At 38.9% G+C, this 24,990-nt stretch overlaps 1 protein-coding gene across 1 annotated transcript in view; it reads left to right on the forward strand.

Annotated features, from left to right (window-relative positions):
* LOC136857454 (STING ER exit protein) overlaps positions 1-24,518 on the forward strand; it is a 37,316-nt gene extending 12,798 nt beyond the window's left edge. Inside the window, exons 2-4 of the mRNA XM_067136124.2 lie at positions 4,142-4,298; positions 22,889-23,117; positions 24,226-24,518. Coding sequence (XP_066992225.2) covers positions 4,142-4,298; positions 22,889-23,117; positions 24,226-24,381 — 542 coding nt within the window. The 3' untranslated portion in view covers positions 24,382-24,518. The remainder of the gene's footprint in view (positions 1-4,141; positions 4,299-22,888; positions 23,118-24,225) is intronic.
* Positions 24,519-24,990: the final 472 nt, after the last annotated feature.

The following is a 24,990-nucleotide window of genomic DNA, read 5'->3' on the forward strand; positions in this document are numbered from 1 at the left end:
AGTGAAAGTTTTTCTTTCCTTCTTTTTTCCATTATTAGCAGGAAAACAAAAAGCAATAACAAAGAAGGATTAACCCTCCAAGTGCTGAACGTTCACTCTTAAGTGCTGAGTATTCTTAAGGCAGCGTGCAGATACATTTTTAAACATTTATAATAAATACAAATTTGTAACTACACTGACTAAGCAAATGTCATGGGATAGCAGAGCACTGATGCGCAGGTGTGTTGTCTGCGCACCACACGCCCCCTGTGCCAGCGGCAGTTGTATAGGAGACCTTGTGAGCAGTGGCTGTGCATGTGACTGGTGTAACATGTAACGTCGTCGTGAGCTGACACTGTTCAAACTGGGTATGGTGGTCGGTGCCCGACGGATGGGAAGTGCGATTTCGGAAGTGGTGCGGGAATTCGGCTTCACACGATCGACCGTGTCCAGGTGTATCGTGAATGGTTGAATGTGGGTGTCACCGTCCACAACAGACGAACGACCGGCCGTCCAGCCACCCTCGATGACCATGACCGGCGACATCTGAGACGGATTGTCAATAGTGACAGACGGGCAACCGTGCAACAAATCACGGCTCAATTCAACACAGGCCGTGCTAGACACATCTCCCAGTGGACAATCCTTAGGAACATGGGTTCTATGGGGTATGGGAGCCGGCGCCGCACACGGGTGCCACTGTTAACCCAACGTCATCGGGCACAACGACGCGCATTTGTCGCCAGTCACCAGGGATGGACACTGGAACAATGGCATAACGTGATATGGTCGAACGAATCATGATTTCAACTGCACCATGCCGATGAGAGGCACCGTGTATGGCGCATACCACATGAAGCGATAGATCCCGCCTGCAACAACAAATATATAGGTGGATGGTCCTTCTAGTCAGTACTAAATATTAATTATTTATATTTACCGGGCGAGTTGGCCGTGCGCGTAGAGGCGCGCGGCTGTGAGCTTGCATCCGGGAGATAGTAGGTTCGAATCCCACTATCGGCAGCCCTGAAGATGGTTTTCCGTGGTTTCCCATTTTCACACCAGGCAAATGCTGGGGCTGTACCTTAATTAAGGCCACGGCCGCTTCCTTCCAACTCCTAGGCCTTTCCTATCCCATCGTCGCCATAAGACCTATCTGTGTCGGTGCGACGTAAAGCCCCTAGCAAAAAAAAAAAAATTTATATTTATTTATGTAAGTCTAGTACATGTTTTGAGAATCCCATGACATTTGCTAAGTCAGTGTACGTATGGCATCTTATATATCAATTTGTTCAGGAAGAATTAGAGAATAAGATAATAGTAGGTTGTTTTACTTTACAAGTAACCAGTAAAAGTATAATCAATGATTAGTCATATTTTTTAAAAAATCAAAAGATATTCCAATTTTTAAGGTTGGTCACAAGCACTACACTATCTAAAATCAAATTCCAAGATATACAAAATGTGACAAATGTCATTACAAGCACAGTGATATATAATAATAGAAGCTTCAAGGAATAATAAAAAAGTCACAGGTAAAAAACTCGTACAGAGTCTGTGGTCATTATGTCTAGATGTGCCTGGTAGGGTTAGCACGTTTGGATTGCCTACATCACTACTTGACACATCACTATAGTCATGGGTGCCTAAATTATTGTCATATTCTTCCCTACTTCCAGAAGAAAAGTCATCTACTGATAAATCATCAGGAAAATCTTCTCAATGTCGTCTTCACATTCATCACTCCCAAAATCCTCCAGTGCTTCTCTAATTACCGGGCGAGTTGGCCGTGCTATTAGAGGCACGCGGCTGTGAGCTTGCATCCGGGAGATAGTGGGTTCGAATCCCACTGTCGGCAGCCCTGAAGGTGGTTTCCCATTTTCACACCAGGCAAATGCTGGGGCTGTACCTTAATTAAGGCCACGGCCACTTCCTTCCAACTCCTAGGCCATTCCTATCACATAGTCGCCATAAGACCTATCTGTGTCGGTGTGACGTAAAACCACTAGCTTCTCTAATTGCACTTGGACCTCTTAGTTTACTCATGTTTATATTTTAATAATCACTAAACTAAAATAAACCAATTAAAATAGAGGAAATCAGGCTCACAGTTATCACAGATTGGCTAGCAAACAATAATCTTAAAACGCTCGAAGCAACTGGACAGTTTGAGCTGACGTAAACAAAGACCAGTTCACAGCTGACAAATCGCCGCTTACTGCTTTCCCTCCCCAACCAAAGACCAACTTGAACTGCCTACCAGATAGAGAATTTCATTTCGCAGCAAGCATATTCGTAAAATTAATTGTTATACCGATTTTATGAGTTATATCGATTTTACGAATCGTCTCACTGCGAGACGATAGCACTTGAGCCAGGATCCGAATCGTCTCGTAGCGAGACGATAGCACTTGGAGGATTAACAGATACACACGACGGGAAAGGAAGATCGCGGCAATTCACTTCGACTGCTCGACTCGCATAACAAGAACAGAAAACGTAACAAATACTGTAACAAAAATAAATGTGACGAATCAGCGACAATAACTTTAACAACTCCAACAACAAACGCAAGTGTAAAACGGTACGTGAAATAACGAACTGGGGTAAGATAGACACTGAATCACTTGATAACGTGAAAGTGACACCCGTCTTGACGTATGCTCTGGAATGTATATGGGACCACCTGAAGAAGAAAGACCTGAAATTATTAGAAAGTGTCAAAGCAAGGTATCTGAAAAAGGCTATGAATCTTTCAAAATTCACCCCTTCCCGCCTGGTGTATGTTCTGGCTCGGCAGGAATACTACATGGAAGAACTTCGCATGCAGTTGCATCTGCCATCTACTGAGGCCTATCAACAATTATTACACGAGCTGCAAGAGAAACGGAAAGAAATATGGGGCGATTTCTATGCGACCGAAGCAATGATGTCAACTGACTGGATGGACTCGAACTACGAGCTTCGACATATAGTTACCCGTCTTGCAGTACATGGGTTTCACCATAGAGTGTGCAGCATGAAGAAGTTCCACGTCCCGGATATACAGTGTCTGTGTGAACTATGCGGTCGGCCATGTGACAGATATCACGTACTGTGGTGTAATCGACGCGGCTTCTCTCTAAGAAAGTTCTGTGAAAATTAACTACTCCATGCACATTGTGCGAAATTCTATACTAATAATGTCTCCTTCTTGTGGCTTATACTGTATTTAACCTGATATCCTTCTTCTCCTTTGCCATTTTGTTGGGCTCTGCATTTTGCCATTACCAGATACTGTATGTTCGGTATTATACATGTTTTTTATTTCTATTGGGTGTTTGTTTTCTTGCATTAAAAAGTCATAGGATTATGGTGGAAAGTGTGTGTGTGAGATTTAGAGAGTTAATTCAACTCGTCGGATTTGAAAATAAGGTTTAGGACGTTGTGGAAAACACCTGATATCAAAGAATGTGCTGCGTAGGTTAAGCGGAAGTTCAATACTGAATGTTCTAAGAGTTATTATAGACCATGGTTGTTTGATTTGGTCGTCATGCCATGGTTACTCAAAGCGTTTTAGGTTTGTTGCGACGCCATTTTACCTCAGTTTTTTTCCTCTCAAACGGCCTGTCGTAGTGTAAATGGCGGGAAGCATAAAATGCCACAAACGTAAATTTGAGGATTTTAATGCATTGTGAGCATAGGAAATCTCAGAGGACCAACAAAAAATGTTGTAAAAGACGGGAAAAGCCAGGCTGAGTGGCTTAGACGGTTGAGACGCTGGCCTTCTAACCCCAACTTGGCAGGTTCAATCCTGGCTCAGTCCGGTGGTATGTGAAGGTGCTCAAATACGACAGCCTCGTGTTGGTAGATTTACTGGCACGTAGAAGAACTCCTGCGGGACTAAATTCCGGCACCTCGCCGTCTCCGAAGACCATAAAAGTAGTTAGTGTGATGTAAAGTAAATAACATTAAACATTAAATTAAAAGACGGGAAAACGTAAATGCGGAGTAATACTGTAAATAAGTAAATGCAAATAATAAAAACAAGAAGACCATCAGATAATTCGCTGAACAGTTAATCGAGAGATTCTACTGAATATCATGTTGAACATAGGTTTTCTTTCAAAATTGATTATGTTTTGAATATTGCTGAAATATTTTATCCACTTCTTTGTTTCAGACTGTGCAATTGAGAAGTTACCTTTGAGGAAAAGAGATGGAGCTCGTGTTATTGACGGAAGCAAACACGCCCACAAGATTACCTGCGACCAGGATGAAACTGTCCATATTAAAAGAAATGAAGGAATTGAGAGACAGTACCGGATGAAATGCAAAAAGTATGTGCATAGTAATTCTATTACAGAAATGAGTTTGCTGGTACTTCTCATAGCCTAAATATTATGCAGAATGGTTAGTGCTTAAGTGTTGATGGACCATAATGATAATCATCGTCTTTCTCCTACTTCAGTTTCCCAGGTCTGGTACTCACCACTTCTTCCTATATTCAAAAATTTGTGTTGTTGGAAATCTTCCCACGTAAATCCCTTCTCCTTCACCTCTGATATTGCTGTCTTTATCCAATGTTTCCTTGATTTCCACTTGGAAGTGGTAGTTCTCTCATTACATGGCCGTACCATTGCCAGTAGAAACCTTCCTGCCTATTCACTTCAGTTCTGATCTTGTCCTTTGTAATCTTTGGATTTATAGTGCATGGGGCTTTGATAATGTAACATCAATCAGTTTGTCATCTAAATGCAGAGTTATTAACCAATTTGTAATTACAATTCATTGAGTTATTGTGTTCTTCCCACTGCTATAAGCATCGATGAGCCCATCATGCAGCCCTGATTCCAGCTACTGAAATATGCAAGGTGAAGAGATGTGTCCTAGATATCACGTTTGTTGCAACGAGCGCAACAGTGAACAAATGAAGCCTGAATTATAAATAAAATTAACTGGATTAAAGTTATTTATTATTAAAACAAAGCCTATGTATTATTAAAACAGAGCCAAGCTTTCCACCAAAATACATTGGCCTCCATCAGAGCACGTGAAGTTTTTTCATCCTCCACAGAAAATGCTATAAGCCAGTCTGCCATAGCAGACCACTTCTACAATACAGACCATCAAATCCTCTTTGACCAAGCGAGGCTCATCGCACCTGTAAAAGACTTCTATGCTCGACTTGTGAGGGAAGCCATCGAGAAAGAGCTGCGCCCAAATAACTTAAACAGGGAAGACAGCTTCAAATGATCAAATACATCAGTGTTCTCCCCAGAAAATTTCGTCCGCTGGGTTGCAGGAATAAGTAGCCGGGCGGAGAATACTACGTACAAAATGAAGGTGATAACATTTCGATTCAGTTCCCTCAAAGAATTATTAATATCAATGCCAAAATTAAACTACGCAATTTAGTGTTATCTCAAATTAAATCACAACGGAGTATTTTGAACGACTAGTGTTCTACTGTTCATTCACAATCGTATATCACCGGGGCTTACTACTCGGTTTGTGCCCTCGGCGGGAATCGAGTACCCGCATGCGATTCGATGCTAATACAGCCCCCGCTCGCACACAACACTCCGTCATAATCAAGCTGAACATTCAACCAAGATGAACATTTGAATTCTGATGTAATTATGCGGACAATAACATAGGTTTATAATTTGAATAAACAATTTTATACTGTTTGCATTTCCAGCCCATTAAAAAAGGTCGTAGGGAGAACACTGTACATGGAGACCTGGTCTCCATAAATACATGCATAACACCACCATGACTCAGCGCGACGATCCCCGAGTCCAGTTAGTGGGGAGGCGGTGTATAATATGGTCGTGACTTCCACGTTCTTTCATGAATTTCTATGATCACTGTCGGAAGCAGAATTTCACTTACTGTAATGAAGGCCATTGTAATTTGGTGGAATGCTCAGCTTTGTTTTCGTAATTAATAAGTGGCTTTAATCCAGTTAATTATATTTATTTTAATACAATGAGCCCCAATCAATCAATCACTTCTGATCTGCATTTAGGGCAGTCGCCCAGGTGGCAGATTCCCTATTTGTTATTTTCCTAGCCTTTTCTTAAATGATTGCAAAGAAATTGGAAATTTATTGAACTTCTCCCTTGGTAAGTTATTCCAATCCCTTACTCCCCTTCCTATAAACAAATATATTCCCCAATTTGTCCTCTTGAATTCCAACTTTATCTTCATATTGTGATCTTTCCTACTTTTAAAGACACCACTCAAACTTATTCATCTACTGATGTCATTCCACGCCATCTCTCCACTGACAGCTCAGAACATACAGTTTATATTACTGTTCTGTGGCAGTGATATGAAGTCGTAAGTTAGAGAGCTGTGAAGTCTGACCAGGCAGAAGATATAATACACAGGTAAAATTAATTAGAAACTTTATACAGACACTTAAATCATACGAACAACGTGAAGAAGTATTATCCGCAAGGAAACTTATCGTCGAGTGGTCTATATTAGAGGAAAAAAAGTAGCATCTCCAGACATAAGAGGAAGACATCTTGAAAAATAAAAGGACGCAAAGCGAAACATGACAGACACACACCAAGGAATAATAAAGCTTCATTCTGCGGTGCCTGTCACCGAGAAGTTGGAGACGATCAAATATCGATTCAGTGTGATGGCATGTGCAACAGATGGCACCACAAGGACTGTGCTGGATTGGCAATGGAAGAATTTGAGATTTTAAAACTGAAAAACTGCAAACTCCTTTAGCTATGTGAGAAATGTAAACTATTACTCACCTCGCCGCAGAAAAGGAAAACTAACAAAGAAATAAAAGAAGCTATCTCAGAAAATAAGAAGTTGTGTGAGGAGCAAAAGGAAAAGATCGACGAGATGGGTAACATGCTCATGACAAAAATGACACTCGTCCTAGAAGCACAACTCCAACAACTGGACTACTTTGAAAGCAACAAGAAACAACTAAACTATGCCAGAGCAGTCTCTCAAATTTCAACATCAAAAGAAGACATAACAAGCACTATCCAACAGTCATTCAGAACCCAATACAGATTAAGGAATCTGAAAGAAATGAAAAACCTGGGAACCCAATACAAAGTAAGGAATGTGAAAGAACTGAAACACCTAAAAACAAACACCAAAGAGAAGGAACTAGACAACGAAGAGATGGATCAGTCATCAGAGGGACCAGAACCGACGAGGACTTCAATTTAAAATCAGGACAAACATGGCTATATGTAAGAAGCATTCATCACAGCGCGGAAGAAACTTTCGTTAACTTCCTGAGGAAAAATGGGATAACCAGCGACATTCAATGTGAAATGCTGAAAACAAAAGGGATAAATAAGTCGTTTAAACTTGGCCTTCATCACAGCGCGGAAGAAGAAACTCTCGTAAACTGTCTGAGGAAAAATGTGATGACCAGCGACATTCAGTGTGAAATGCTGGAAACAAAAGGGATAAATAAGTCGTTTAAACTTGGCCTTCATCACAGCGCGGAAGATGAAACTCTCGTAAACTTTCTGAGGAAAAATATGATAACCAGTGACATTCAATGTGAAATGCTGGAAACAAAAGGGAAAAATAAGTCATTTAAACTTGGCCTCTCCTTGGGAGAACTTGACAATGTAAAATCACCAGGTTTCTGGCCAAAAGGAGTAATAGTCAGAAGTTCAATTTTCGCCGAGAAAGGTGAGTTGGGATCAAACTTTGACATGTCGATCAGTGCAGAATATGAACCAGCAAAGGCTAAGAACGAGAGTCTATTTGAAATGAACGCCATGCTATGGAACGTAGAAGGCTAACGAAAACTAATCTAAACAACACCTGATGACTTATGGAACGGACTCGATGTAACAATTACCACAGAAAATTTAGACATACCTCACTACTACAGCAAACGCACTAGCAATCCAAAAGCGCCGGGTAAGACCAGAAGGAGACGTATCCTGCTTCTATAATGATAAAATGGGAGTATCTAATGTCAAAAACTTCATTTTTAGGTTCCGTATTGAAACTGGATTTACATTCAGAATTGTTAGGTATGGGGCACCTATTCAATTCAAGAAATAGTGATAATTATAAGTTCATCACATATTCATTTATTTGGGACCGGTTTTGGCAATAGGGTATCCCATCATCAGACTAGGAAGTGAGACAAAGACATTGGAAATAGAGTACATTACGTTTCTTAAAATTAATATCAGTACTTTTTAAAATGTACCTGCTTGAACTGAATTACTTTACATATGCACAAAAGGGTTTTTATCATTAAAATTGAATATAGAAAGGTGTACACCAAAATATTTGTACAGTTAAAATTACAGAAGAGGAATGAGTTTTTTCACATTGTAAGAACAATATAGGTCGTTAACTACTTTGTAGTCATAGTGGTATATATGAAATTGAGTTTCTTAGTTCAATATTAACATCTGTAGTCATTATAAATAGGCTGATGAACTAGTTACAACAACCAGTTATTTACTTAAAGTTCCTCGTAGATGTTCACTAATTAATTTCTATTATATTCAACTTGGATATAGCAATGTATGAAGTTTAAATAAATGTCTTATATGGCTAAAATATAGTATGGCATCTGTGTCACAGGTTATTATATCCATAAAAGTTCAGTAAATAAAAAGGATAAGTTCACTGTATAGCTTGGTTTTTAGCTATTTTCCAGTTCTTGTGGTATATGTGAAATTTAGTTACCTTTTTTTAACATCTTGATTCAATTTTAAACATTTGTAATCAGTATAAATATGCCGATGAGCTAGTTGCTAGAGCCAGTTATACAAGTAAAAGTTCCTCATAAATGTGTACTAATTAAAATTTCTGAGGCATTTAACTTAGACTTAACAATGTGTGGATTTTGAATAAAAATATCTTATACAGTGGTACCTTGGATTGCGAGCATAATACGTTCCGGCTACATGCTTGTAATCCAAAGCGCTCGTATATCAAAGCAAGTTTTCCCATAAGAAACAATTGAAACGCGGATGATTCGTCCACAACACAAAAATATTTATTCACATACCATTTCTAAAACAAAATATAACGTAAAACAAATTAAAATGCACTTTTCCTTACAATAGACTCGTTGGTGTGAGGGAGACGAGAGATGACATGAGAAGAGTTACTGTGTAGCACAAATTTCACTAACGGAATCACAGCTATCTGTTGGCTCACTGGAATTGTTTTCTTTTCGTGCAACTTTAATGAGGAACCTGTTCAATGACTGTTGCTTATGCCTCTTTTTGAGGATTTCACGAAAATGTGACATCGCATCGTCACTGAAATGATTCATCGCTCGCACTGCTACAGCCTTATTCGGGTGGTGTTTTTCTACAAAATTTTGCACCGTTTCCCACATTTTGTACTTCTCTCGAATCTCAGTTGAAGTGAGAGATTCCATTCACTTTTCCTCCTCTTCCCGATACGTGATATCCATAACCTCCTCCTATTGTTCGCGATGCAGGTCCATCAGTACGTTGGTCAGATCCTGGCTATGTTCTTCCACCAGCTCTTGAATATCCACGTCATTCACCTCCAGCCCCAGAGTCTTCCCTAAGGACACAATTTCATCAACAATCGGCAGCTCATTGTCACCAACAATCCCCTGAAAGTCACGTCCAAGAACACAGTCAGGCCAGAGTTTTCTCCAAGCCGAAGCGAGAGTTCTCTTGGTGACTCTATCCCAGGCTTTATCGATGATCTTCAGGCAGTTCATGAAGGGGAAATGATTTCTCCCAAACTCTCGGAGGGTAAGGTTTGTTCCTTCGGTCACTTCAAAGCATCGCTGAAATAGTCCTTTGGCGTATATAGAGCGTTCCAACCTTAAATTGCAGTACAGCGTAGATGGAGCGCGCTGTTGCGAAATCGACTCGTGAAGATCATGCTCGAGTGTGACTCAAACAGGGCGTCACAGTTCCACATTTTTCGTTTGTAATTTTGTAATTTTAACTTCATTCATAAATTAATATTTGTAGGATGGTAAAATAAATACAACGTACCTTAATCACTGGCGTTACTCTCAGACATTGGACGTACACCTTCTATCCTTTCTGCAAGGCCTGATGTTCCCGCGTTGGATGAACCGGCTTCGGGAGATGAACTTGAGGATGATACGGACGATGAAGAAAGTCGTATTAAAAAATTTTCATCGTCAACATCGTCCTGTAATTCGTCTGCTTTCCACAAATCTCTTTCATTTTTCTTTACTTTGTTCACGTAATTTGCCCAATTGTCTTATGTTTTTATGGCATAAAAATGTTAGTTCGGCATTATGAACAAAACCATGTTCATTACCCGCGTGGACTAAGGCAAATCACGGTCCTCGGCTTTTCGGTGGCCTAAGTCCCGAACTCACCCCTTCAATGGCGACCTGCCGTGCACTTTTCACTGTCGTATCCTTCCATTCTTTGTCACTGTCTGCCCAATATTTACCCACGATTCATCTGTGTAAATTATAGCTTTATTTTGTGCCCTCAAACATTTTATCTCCCTTGAGATATCTGTGCCTCCAATTAATAATTTCATCGGTTTCAGTGAAAGCTGCTTTATTACCCCGTCTTAAATAACGGAAGCCTATAGCATGTAAGAAGTGATACAACGTAGTTTTGGAAAATTGTGGCAAAGAATCTTCTCCATTTACCCGACTCAAAATCACGTTCAATGTCGGTGTTATGTTAGCAAATAAAAGAGAGTGAACCACCCGACGCACTCCAATTCGCACAATTTCATCATATTTAATTTTCCTTGCATTTTTCTGCCGTCCTTCTCTTTTTTTGCTTTTTTTGCGGGAGTTCGCAAAGGACCATGTGTGTGTGTTCCTTCCTTATAGCATAGATTGTTCTTTCGGAACAACCTGTAGCTTTAGCTGTTTCACTGACTGCGCTGCTCATAGTCATAGTCTTTAAAAAATAATCCAGGACACTCATTATAATATTGCGTTCTTTTCCCCTGAGTTTACCTACGGAACGTTTCTTTTTAATTTGACGATCCATTGTACATCCTTCTGCACTTTTTCTTCGAACTAAGAACCCCCCGCAAGAGCACAAACTGACAACCACACAGACTACACAAACACAATCCACTTGTGCTCAAGAACTGTACATTTATTACTGATCTTGTCCGGCCCCATGGCTTAAATGATTAACGTGCTGGCCTTTGGTCCAGAGGGCCCCGGGTTCGATTTTCGCCCGGGTCGGGGATTTTAACCTTCATTGGTTAATTCCAATGGCTCGGGAGCTGGGTGTGTGTGCCGTCTTCAGCATTAGAATTCATCACAGGTAGGGCCACATTCTTATAGACGCGCAGGTCGCCTATTTGGTGTCAACTCGAAAGACCTGCACTCGGCCTCCTCGGAGGCCACATGCCATTAAATATTATATATATCACTGATCTTTATATAATCAATCTTATAATACTGATAAAATGAACACCACTGCACACGGCTGTCAGTATATTTAAAAGCTCAGCCAGCCGAGTCACTTGTGAAATGTAAACAAACGAGACGTTCTCCCTGTCATAAATTAAGAGATAACGAGATAAAGACTTGAGGTATGATTTAAAAATAACTTCCATATCCGAAGACCGTTTGCTTTGCTTCAACCACGCCATGATCCTTCTGCACTTTTTCTTAGAAATTAGATCCCCACGCACGAGCACGAACTCACGAACCACACAAACGAAATACACTTGCCCTCAAGAATTGTACATATGTCACTGATATGTATTTAATCACTATTATACATACTACTGACGAAATGAGCACTGCACTGCATGCGACTGTCTGGAAATGTTAAAAGCACATATTTGGGAGATCATTACCGTACTTCAGCCAGACAGCCAGCCAGCCAGCCGAGTCACGCGCAAAACCAAAATTCAAGGATATATTCTTCCTATCACAAATTAAGAACTAAGCAAGATAAGAACTTCGGGATTGTTTTAAAAATAACTTCCATATCTGAAGACCATTTGCCTCGCTTTGACCCCCCATGTAAATTCAATAGGAAAGGCGCTGGCCAGCGACTGACTTTTTCGTGCCTGCACATAAAATTCCCGGAACATGACTGAAAATAAACGCATATAACTGCATTTTGTTATTTTTTAAATTTAAAAATAAACTTATCTACATCGAGCTGAAATGTTTCTTTACCAGCAGTGAAAAAATTAGGAAAATAGGAGTTATGACATGATAAGTTCTATGCAATGAAGATTTTGCATTTGGCGAAACTTTCCATTATATTGCCATTTTCACACTAAATTATTTTTTTACATTTTTTTGTTAACGGCATCAAATGCGCCTTGAAATTCTGTACACAACACAATATTCACACATTTTAAACTATAACATTCTGATTTATGGATATTTGGCAAACCCGCTGCATTAGAGTAGGACAGCGCTACCCGCAAAACACGGGAGAAGGAAAGAGACGGAGTTATCCCATTACTGCTGTACTGCAATTTAAGGTTGGAACGCTCTATAGCTTCTTGAAGTTCAAAATGACTTGCTGATCCATAGGCTGGAGTAGTGTTGGGAGGAAGGAACTTAACCTTAAAGAACTTGAATTCCTCCAGTAAGTCGTCCTCAAGGCCTGGAGGATAAGCAGGAGTATTGTCCATAACCAGCAAGACTTTAAGCGGCAGATTATTTTCAGAAAGGTATTTCTTCACTACAGGACCAAAGATCTCGTTCATCCATTCAACAAACGAACAGGGGAGGGGAAAACGTAGGCACACATGACGCTCGTATTGCTGAACCTCATTCACTTAACAAGTTACAATTTATTTAAAATGTTTGCTCGTCTTGCAAAACACTCGTAGACCAAGTTACTCGCATTCCGAGTTTTCACTGTATAGCTAAAATCTAATGATACGACACTGTATCACAGGTTATTGTATCCCTAAAAGTTCAGTAAGTAAGCTGTGTAAGTTCATTATATGGCTTGGTTTTTTACGTACGTGTAAGTAGCAACTTAAGAATTGTAAGTTAATATAGAACAACAGACAAGGTTATTTGCGAGAGTAGTATTATCGAGTGGATCTTGGAAACCTCTGGAATTAAGAAGGTGTACAATATTATAGGGAAGGATCCACCTTTCAATACACCGTAGTAAGTTGAACTAAAAAGTAGTTACAACCTGTTTATTGGGACCGGTTTCAACACATTTCAAGTGTCATCATCAGCCAATTAGCGAAGATCTACAAGAAAAAATTGAGCCGCGTGTTTGCACGACAGATGAGACAAATGCCGGGGAGGAATTACTGTATATGTAAATAGAAACTCACCTCGAGTGCCAAGTTGAAGGTTGAAGAGTAAGAGAGGAACTGATAAGCTAAGTGGCAGACAGCAGGCAGTCAGAGAGAGTGGGGAGAGGAGGGGCGTGTTAGGTCGAAAAAGGGGAGGTCGCAGTAGAGGAGGGACATTGATCGGGAGGGCGGGGTCTGTGGTGGGGATAATAAGCAAGCGTGTTATGTATTATTTTGTGAATTAATCGATTTTTTGGTAATTTCAGATCATTAATTATTGAGATAAGTGTGTCAAACAGAATTGTGGGCTTTTCAGATAGGTCGTTAAGGTTTGGATTATAGTATTATTATTATTATTAGCGTATGGTAACGTACACAAAACAATACAAAGATTAAATATACATTAACAGTAAGCACAAACTATTATATACATAATTACAAGATATACACATTTTAACATTGAAAACAATCATGCAATCAAAAGGGTTCAAAGAGTTAGATGTAAATTCTCTAGCCATTTTATGGCCTCAGCAGAAGCCACCACAAAGTCCTGGCTGGATCCAACGAATGCCCTTCCAAAGCATACGGTGACAATATGATCGATAGTCTGCTTAACTGCACCACAGTCACAGGCTGGAGAAGCTTTCATACCCCATTTAAACATCATTGATCCACATCTCCCGTGGTTAGTACGGACTCTGTTGAGGGCTACCCATGTCTTGCAGAGCAAATCAAAGCCAGCTGGAAGATTCTTATAATTGAACAATGTCTGCCATTGAGTCGGAGCTATGCTGTTCCACTCTTGTTGCCCATCAGTTTTTGGATTGAAATCCCTCCTAACAAGTTCCGGTGCTGTTTGAATAGGAGGAAACCTTGATTTGAGGCAGCTGAATCTGACGTAACATGGATCGGGAGATCAGGATTGGTTAATATCTTGTTGTATTCTCTAAGCAAGTTATTCAATTTTCTAATTCTAGGAGGTTCTATGTGGCTGAGCACTAGCATTTAAAGTTAAAAATTTCATAATTGATCCGTATTGAACTGAGAATCACAATGTTAAAAAGAGAGAGGTTCCACCTATTCCATACACTGGCAACCAGAAAAGAGGAGTAGATTTTACTGTGCCACTTATGACACGCATTGTTTCATTCAGGACCGTGTCCACCCTTTTAGCATGAGAGCTATTGATCCAAACTGAAGAACAGTACTCGGCTGTGGAAAGCACCAGCACCATAGCTGAAGTACGCAAAGTAGATGCAGAAGCTCCCCATGTGGAGCCAGCAAGTTTGTGGATGATGTTGCGTGACCTTAATTTGGCTGCTAGGTTGGTTAGATGTTTCCTGTATGATAGCGTTCGGTCGATAGCAACTCCAAGATATTTGGGGTTGGCATTGTGAGGAAGATGACTTCCATTAAGTGACACTTTCAAGGTGATACTTGCTTGCCGATTATTTAAATGGAAGAAGCAGGTTTCCTTTTTACTAGGGCTTGGTTTCAAGCACCACGTTTTGAAGTATGTGCACAGAACATCCAGGTCTGCATTTAAAGTTCTCTCTATCACATTAGCATCCACATGCTGACTAATTATTGCCAGATCATCGGCATAAGCAAATCAAATTGACGAGAGCTCGTGACAGGTATGTGTGCAATATACAGGTTAAACAGTAATGGAGAGAGAACAGATCCTTGAGGTAGACCATTGTTAAGTACCTTTATTTTGCTGTGATTTATATGCATGAACACCTGGATAATTCTATTTGAGAGCATATTGTTAATAAGACGCGACATTTGACTACACTTTGTCAGTTTAAAGAACTTATACACAATACCTTCTCTCCACACTGTATCATATGCATCTGTTAGATCAATAAACACTGCTCCACTCTTTTAAGTGCTTTTCAAAACCTGTCTCAATATGTGTTGTCAGAGCAAGCTCCTGATCTTCACAACTACGTTGAGGTCTAAAACCAGCCTGTTCGATTGGAATGATTTTAAAAATTAGAGGACTTATTCTATTGTAGATAAGGCGTTCCAAGAGCTTAAAGCAGATGCTCATTAAGGCAATTGATCTATAGCTTTCGACAGAATCCGTAGGTTTACCAGGTTTTAAGATAGCTAGTATCTTAGTTCTTTTAAACTCTGAAGGGAGTTGACTTTTTCGGAGTATGTTTGAGAAAAACTGCACTAGCCAGTTCCTTACATTTTTTCCACAGTGCTTCAAAAATTCTGGGTGTATACCATCAAAACCCAGGGATTTTCCATTTTCAATTCATTTAGGACAAGCAAATGCTCTTACTTAGTAAAAGGAACAGAAATATTGGAAAAGTAGTGTACTGCTTTCTCAAATGAAACAGTTCGTTTTTTATAAACCTTTTGTGTAATTTGTCTGGCTTGGATTTGGACAAACTGGCAATGCAACTGGCAGTATGATTAGGTGAAACCTCTGGTTTCAGCTGGGGACTGTGAGGTATTCGTCCTAGCTTCTTTAGAAGGCTCCAAGCTTTTCTACTTGAGTGTTTGAAGTTCAGTGTATCCATGGTTTCCTTCTATCTGCTTCGTCTAGCTTCATCTAGTTTATGAAGGAGCTCGTCAGCACATGTTAGAATAGCTTTCACAAACCTAGAGTAGTTACTAACCTCAGGAGGAATCCATCATATGGTACTGTCAAGATCAGCCGAATAGCTCTCCCGACTAGCTTTACTAAAGTTCCAACGAGGGAGTGGAAAAGATCTTATAATAGGAATCTGCATTCCAGTTTCCAGAAGGACAGGTTGATGTTGACTATGTGGAAAGTTCATAAGAACTTTACGAAACACAGGTAAGCTGGATCCCTGATGATCACATGAAGCAAAGAACAAGTCAGGATTGGTTTCTGAGTCCCATCTTCCTGACTTGAATGTACGTTTGTCTTTTGGATTGAAAATCAGTTGCATGTTACAAAGCTCTGCCACTTTATAAGTTTTTCTCCACACTGATCACTATATAACCGCACAGAGTTGATGACTATTGAAATCATCCACATAGATGGATGGGTGAAAGATTGTTTGAAGAACACTGTTAGGCCACTGAATTTCTGGAGGTTTATAAATATTTATGATTGATATATCATTAACTTTTGTAGTGATGTTGAAAATGCCTGCATCAGAATTAGCTGAGACTAAATAAGAGCAGGCGATAGAATTTCGAACAAAGGTTGCAGTTCCATAAGACTGATGATAAGTAGCTCCCAGTAACTTGTATCCTGGAATTTTTCCTCTTGAACGAAGCTGAGATTGATCAGAGGCATGAGTTTCCTGAATGCATATTACTTCAGCATTATTTTCCAATGCCAGTTTGGAAAGGTAGTCACTTTTAGATCTACTGATTCCTTCGATGTTGATTTGAAGGACTCTCAGAACAGTTCCCAAGGGCTTTGCAGATTGGCTCTGAAAAGAGCTAGTATCGTTTGTTTCGTGTACCATTAGCCAGAGATCACAAGTGATAGTCTGGCAACCAAAAGCTGACGTTCATTTCAGTACTGGGTACCTGTACCTATCCAGGGGCACGACGGGGAGGAATCAGTAGGATGAAACATTGTTCAGTTAGATCGAGTATAAGGCCCTTATTGATTATTTCAATAATATCTATATCGTTATTGGTACCTTGGAATTGATGTTTATAGTCATTCACTTGCTGCCCTACTGCAGAAAATCTCCTATATTTAATTGCATTTACATGTTCGGTGTATCTGATCTTAAAGGATCTATCTACCTGTCTGTCCAATGTACGTGCTATCACAGTTGTTACGGTGGAATCTATTACACCCAACTTGTCAAAAGTGTTAGAAACATTGAGTTAGAATTGTGCAATATGTCAAGGTTTCTATTACTGGTTCTGAAAGAAATGTTAGCATTATGTTTCTTAAAAATGTTTGTGACCCTGTAAATGTTTGGATTGAAGGTGAACGATGAGAAGGTTTTGGATTTATCTATTTCTTTCTTTAAAGTGGATTGCGGTCGGTGCCTGAACTTATTTATTATGTGTTCTATGAAGTTATGGTTGTAGCCATTGTGGAGTGCAATATTGCATATAATATTCAGCTCTTCGTTTAAGTCTGATTTAGACATCGGTATATTAAAAGCACGGTGTACTAAACTGTTGTAGGTAGCACGCTTGTGGTTGGCAGGGTGTACGGAATCCTATCTGATAGTTGTGGCAGTGTGTGTGTAGGCTTTCTGTAAATTTTGTAATGAAAGAAAACGGGAGTCTAGTGATGGTTAGGTCTAAATAGTTGATGGCTTTATTAACTTCTGATTCTATTGTAAATTTAATGTTATTAAGCTGTGCTCAAGTAGTGGATGCGTCAGTGGTGCAATGGCCCGTGATAACGAATGTATCATCCTCATACCTGGACCAAAAATGTATATTATCAAATTTACCGTCTTTTTTCTACTTTTATATTTTCTAAGAGATCCAAATATATTTCGGCTAGGATGCCAGATGCTGGTGAGCCCATGGCTAGTCCAGCTTGTTTATAGATTAGCTTGTCAAATGCGAAATAATTACTGTTAATCAAAATCTTCAGGATGGACATGAAATCATCTTATTTCTAATTGACTAAGTTGGCTGTACGTACGTAAGTTGTTTAGGATAATAGGTAGAACTTTCTCTGGTTTAATTATTGTGTACATATTAATAATGTCAAAAATATGTATTGAATGGTATGGTTGAAGTTTAAACTTTTTTAATTGTTTAATTAGATCAAGTGTGTTCTTGATGGATTTGTTTGAAAAGAGAAGTGGTTTTTTAATAAATTGTTGAATGAATTGAGTTGTTTCGTACAAGGGGCTAGGTCTAAAATTTACAATAGGCCATATAGGAACTCCGGTTTTATGAATTTTGGGTTGTGCTTTGACGGTGGGTAGTCCTGGGTTCATGTTGACAAGTTTGTTTTTGTTATAGATGTTGATTCCCATAGGGAATCTGAATTATTTGTCCCGAATGAGTAAATTTATAATACCAATATAATGGTCCGTTATTGAACATTATAAATTTTCCAGCTAACCCATTCCTGGTTGCCAGTGTTTTGCCCCCGTGTGCTAGATTGGGCTCATCAGTTGGTACCTAGCACACCTACCAAGACACCGCTAAACATCTCGGCAATAGTCGAAGGGATATACCAATACACATGAACGTAGTAGAAGCAATCTCATCAGCGCATATGTTTTACGTAGCTGAATGTCCGTTTCGACTGTAGTCCCTAAGAAACCTAACAGCTTCTAACCCTACAATGTCAACTAGCAATTCAGCAAAATGTTTCACTAATTAGTGTAAAGGCTATAATTAAGTACGATTTAATTGTAAGCACAACAAGATTATAACTTAACCTTGAGACATTATAATGGCTGAGGATGCTCGGTAGATGAGCGAAACATGTCCCAACTGTAGTATAATGTCAAGGATAAAATCCTAACAACAAAAACATTTCATGTATTGAATAGGTGGAAAACAGATAAATTATTAAGTTTATGGTTTGAAAAACTACCAAGATAGACATATTCGACCGTTAATATCAATTAATGACTGTAATGTGTTAAAGTCACATGAGGATTAATGTACAAAACCAGTCAAATTAACACGTATATAGACAAAAACTTCAGAAGTTTTGAAAGTTTGAGACGATATTGCAATTTTAGCCAAGACTCTATTTTAATATGTTATAGTGCATACAGTTGTTCACTCACTGTTAGAATGAAAGAAGAAATGTATGAAACTTTTTAGCCAGAATCTCATTGTGTCATGTTATCATTGAGTTTTAGACATCAGTGTTAATGAATCAAGCTTTTCACTCTAACTTTGGCACTGTCAATTTAATCACAACTAAACTGCCAATCTATGCATTGTATATTATAACTGCAATTCAGCAAAATGTTTCACTAATTAGTGTAAAGGCTATAATTAAGTACGATTTAACTGTAAGCACAACAAGATTATAACTTAACCTTGAGACATTATAATGGCTGAGGATGCTCGGTAGATGAGCGAAACATGTCCCAACTGTAGTATAATGTCAAGGATAAAATCCTAACAACAAAAACATTTCATGTATTGAATAGGTGGAAAACAGATAAATATTTGTATTATTTTACACACTCCTGTTCTGTGAGAAAATTTCTGCATCCATTATATCATTTCTCAGCCATACTCCTGTTCTGTGAGAAAATTTCTGCATCCATTATATCATTTCTCAGCCATGATTCAACTCCTATTATAATATCTGGTAAGTATATATCTATTAAATTGCTTAATTCTATTTCTTTCTTTAAAATACTTCTGCAGTTCAGCACTAACATTTTTATGTCATCCCTACTTTACTTGCAGTTCCCTGTTTCCTTATCACCGCTCCGTATGCCACCCCGTTTCCCTGAATATACCTCCCTATAACCCATCTATACAAATTTTGTAACTTATATGTACCACTGCGGTTTAAGTGAAGGCCACCTGAGCGCAGATCCCTATCTCCTACTCACCCATTAGGATCTAGAAATCTCACTCCCAGTTTCCAACATACCTACTCCATAGTCTCATTTAAATCCCCAATCACCTTCCAGTCAGTATCCCTCCTACGCAGTATTCCACTGATAACAATGTCACTTTCCTTAAACTTCACCTGTGCTGCATATACCAGATCCCACACATCGCCAACTGTGTTGGTACTTACACCTGCTTGTCTTGCGTTGTTAGTACCAACGTGAAACACTACCACCTTCTCCTTTCCGTCCTCCTTCTCTTCTACTTTCCTCAACATCTGCCTTAACCTAATTCCTGGACAACACTCTACCCTGGTTCCCTTTCCTACAAACACTTTCCCCACATGTCTTACAATGGAATCCACCATGACCAGAGCCTCAACCCTACCCACCTTATTTGATCCCGTCCCCTCTTGGTCAGTCCTGTCTTCCCTGACAGCTGCAGAAGCTACTTCCTCCTCCTTTTTCTCCATCGCATGACCCTGTTCCACCTGTCTTTTCCTATCCACTAGTCCACATTTCCCTTCCCCACCTTTTCCCTTCCTCTTACTTCCACACTTCTTAGCAACAGTTCTCTGTTCCTCATCTTCCCTCGGTTGTTGTACCTGCAGTGACTTGTACCGATTTCTCACAGACACCTGTCCTGAATTCTGATCCTGACCCTTGGCCTGCAATCTCCTTCCCCTGAAAACATTAGATCACCTGTCTTCTACAATTCCCCCCTTTCCTTCCCATCCCTCTTTTACACCTACTGTATCCTGTACATTGTTTGAGGAAGGCCTACTTTCCTTCCTGTCCTCTGAGAGAATCCTAATTATCTCCCTCAAACTCTCCAACTCCTCCCTCATACTCCTTAATGCCTGGCCACACCCACAGTTCCTACACTTGCACTCCTTATCCATTCTTTACTGAATAATGAAAAGAAAAGGAAAAAAAGATAACTTATTCTGTGCAAAATAAAAATGAAAAGAAAGAAATATTGTCTAAGATATTTCACAAAGATTACACGACAATAAGGTAATTAATATAGGCTACTACTACACTACAGTACCACTTAGTTGTACAATTTTTTTTTTTCCTACAGCACCCTAACAGGTTAAAAATGGCTGTTAATTACTGAAAACAGAAAATAATACACAAGAATTACACAATTCTAAACTGCAGTTAAGTCTACCCCTACAACAGAATTCTAGTAAAAGAGTTAGTACAGATTCCACAGATACTACAGATACTATACTACACAAATATTTCACAGTAACAGAATAAACACACTAATTTCTAATAGATACTATAATACACTACAATAATTTTAAACTATGCTCAGACTACATTCAGATACTACAATACACTACAATAATTTTAAACTACGATCAGACGTATCCTAATTACAACAGGTTATTACTAAGCACAAACAGCAATGGAATTTACAATTAAAGTTTGAAATTTGCGAGACTACTCAAAATAATAGAATTAGCATTTTAATTTCTAATAAGTTACTACAATACACTACAATAATTTTTAAACTACATTCAGACGTATCCTAATTACAATAGGTTATTACTAAGCACAAATAGAAATGAAAATTCCAATTAGGCCTAATGTTATAAATACGCAAGTACTTCTCAAGAATTACTAACAAAGTTAAACGCGTAGACGAATTAATATAAGTACTACTTTATTCTTCTATGCTGTAATAGAAATGAAACTTGCCGTTCGGTTAAATGCTAAAGTATCGAAAGGCTTACCGTACACAAAGAGACAGACGAATATAACAGGCAAGATACTATCTAATATACCGTATCTACACTACAATTCTCAATGAAATGTGGTTATGTGATTATTACTGATGGTGGATTACTCTTACTTTCCCTACTCTGCAGGACGGAGAATAAAAGTTCTTAAATGCTGAAAAATATGAGGATGTTTACGATAATTTTTCAAAAATACTTCTGTCAAAACTATGCCAGGGACTTGAATTGCAATTACTGGGATACAGGAACTTGATTATTATTAGCTAACTGCTCATAAATACTGAAAGATCGAGGGTGTGAAATGAAAATTACGGGTACTTTAACTGCCTATTCAGAACTACAAATGATCGGAATACAAGAATCAGCTGATTTAAAAAAAAAAAATTTTCTTGGTACACTACACCCTTTGTTCAAGACTGTAGCGAACAATGCAATATTTGAATATGAAGAACGACAATAATCAATAAAAACACGACGACTGTTAACTATTTTGCCAGTGAAATACTGTATATTGTGTTGAAATCCTTTCTTTAAACACAACTTACAACAGTATCGCGTTATTTAAAGAAGTAATTACTTTTGTGATAGGTGGAACAGTTGAACTGCTATTTGTAATTCCCTGTCAATTGCCTGCACTAATATAACCGCTGCCGAAGTTACGACTCTTTTTAATATCCAGTCTTTGTAAGTATTTTATCAACAAACCTACTGATATTTTAATAATAATATTTAAAAAAAGATATATTTCTTCTTTCACGCAGTCCTAAATTACAGCTTGTAATCTAGCGAACGCCTACGGAACTACTCAATGTGAAAATTATAAATAAATACCACTAATCGCAGTTACTACAAACAAACACTAAACACCAATATTTGTGGAACTAAATGTATCACACACACACAAAATTTGCTAAATTTCTACAACTATGAACTACTTTATCACTAAGATAATACAGAGCTCTTGGAACAGCCAACCACTCGCTAGCCCATCCAACAATGGACCACGAAAACCTACGTTCGTTAAATGAAGCAAGACTTTAGGAACGTTATCGTGTCTGCTCCCCATGACAGGTAGCCACTTGGGATGGATAGTGATGAAGCAGTGGATGATGTCATGCACAGATAAGATCAGTTTGAGTGGACTTGTCAGTTTGTGCTCTGCAGCCTTTATGTTTGTTGTCATGTCATCATGTCGTTTCCAGTAGCAAGCCCAAGTGGCATCTACCAAGTTCCTTCATAATTTATTTCCCCGATGTTGTATTCAGATTGTTGCTTTTTCATTAGGGACGAAATTGAATGTTCTGTATTTTCATTTCTGTTCTGAGAACTGCATATAATGTTGAGGTATGGTCATTGTCTATAGAATCATCCTGTATATGCTGTACCATAGTTATTAAAGGGATTGGGTATTCACAGGTGTGGTTTGTTTTTGTATTACAAACATGACCCCAAGAGCAACATCAACTTCATTGTGAAAGGTGCTGTCATAAAGAGCTCTGGAGAAGGACCCATGACCACCATCTACAATCAAGTTGCTGTTGAAAAACCTAAGAAGATTATGGTGACCAAACACACAAAGAATATGGGTAAATTCAGTTCTGTGACTGTATCTACGATAGATGAAGAAGAGGATGAGATAGAAGCAGTAAGTAAAAGCCAAGTTTTAAAATCTCTTTAGTGAGAATATCATGTTCAAATCCCCTGGTGGTTTAAGGATAATTTTTGTTACTGGTTAAGAGTAGAGTTGGTATTTGTTAGCATTTGGAGGAATTTTCTGTGGCACACGTTAGGTTGCCATTTATGTTGGTTTTTTTTTTTTCTTCCAATGATCGCCTTGGTGCTCCTTAAGCTGGTCAACTGTATGTTACGATCATGTTCTCCGCATAATGGAGAATAAAATAAATCATTCAGTTAAATGATCATTTCTGTTATTATAATAATTACAGTGGAACCTCAATTCTTCGTTTTTGGAGGGACCACGAAAAAACATAAAACACGGGAAAAGGAAATTCCGGGAATGAATGAAAACCATCAACAATGTGGCTAAACATCACAAAAATGAAATATGTACAATTATAATCTTACAAACACTCCTAAACCAAACCAAACTACAGCCCCAATGGCCCTTTGCCTACCAAGCGACCACTACTCAGCCCGAAGGCCTGCAGATTACGAGGTGACACCTGGTCAGTGTCACAAGTCCTCTCGGCCATTATTCCTGGCTCTCTAGACCAGGGTCGCCATCTCATCATTAGGTAGCTTCTCAATTAAAGGTAATACCAGGCAAGTTGGCCGTGTGGTTAGGGGCGTGCAGCTGTGAGCTTGCATCTGGGATGTAGTGGGTTCGAGCCCCACTGTCAGCAGCCATGAAGATAGTTTTCCGTGGTTTCCCATTTTCACACCATGAAAATGCTGGGGCTGTACCTTAATTAATGCCACGGCCGCTTCCTTCCCACTCCGAGGCCTTTCCCATCGTCACCATAAGACCTATCTGTGTCAGTGCGATGTAAGGCAAATTATATTTTTTTAATCATCGCTAGGGGCCAGCCATCTCAGGCTTGTAAAACATCTGTGTTGACTCCACCAATATACAGTAGAGCTGATATTTTTAACATTTATTAGTGAGTAGATATTCTTCAATTTTTCATGTGAAGGGATCTGATACTTCGTAGATATACAGTTTTTTTTTTTTTTTTTCATTAGTACACACTATAGTTTTAAATGGTTTAAATATCTTTGCATCTTGTTCACAGCGTGAAGTGGCAGATTCTTACGCCAATAATGCAAGAATAATTGAGAAGCAGCTGGAGAGGAAAGGAATGAACAAACGGAAGTTGGTCGTCCAGCAGACACAAGCGGAGATGGATGCGAAGCGAAACAGAGTTCGAGGAACTTTAATTGACAAATAAAAGGTTTTTTTCTTATAGAAGAGCAGTGTACCTGATGTGATGTTGTATTATACAGAGTGAGGTTGGAGTGTTATATCATAGCTAAGGATAATCCTCCTACAACGTGGCACTTACGGAATAAATCAATTCTTGTCATATCCTTTCTTTTTCCTTCTCATTTTATAGAACTGAACTTAAATTCTACAGAATTCTTCCAAATAAATATTCCTTTCCTTGGTGTGAATCTATGTATCTGTATCAGACACTCGTGTTAACTATTCAATGAATTCAAAATAATAATAATAATAATAATAATAATAATAATAATAATAATAATAATAATCTTGCCGTTGATGCTTTCATGGCCCATACGTATAAACATGATACTGTATAGGCTTTTGGGCCTACGCCGCGCCAAGAAAATGAGGTGAATAATAATAATCGTATGGCTTCAGCTACCATGTGCGGGCATTTTAATCTGTCCCCATGTGGCTGGTAAAGTATAGAGGATCTTAATGGGGCTGCCTATTTTACCAGTAATTTTTCCGTATGTCATTTTCTGCAATGTCAACTCTTTTGGCAGTATTCGGGAGATAGTGGGTTCGAATCCCACTGTTGGCAGCCCTGAAG

This window comes from Anabrus simplex, chromosome 1, assembly GCF_040414725.1.
Source record: "Anabrus simplex isolate iqAnaSimp1 chromosome 1, ASM4041472v1, whole genome shotgun sequence".
NCBI classification, from domain to species: domain Eukaryota; kingdom Metazoa; phylum Arthropoda; class Insecta; order Orthoptera; family Tettigoniidae; genus Anabrus; species Anabrus simplex.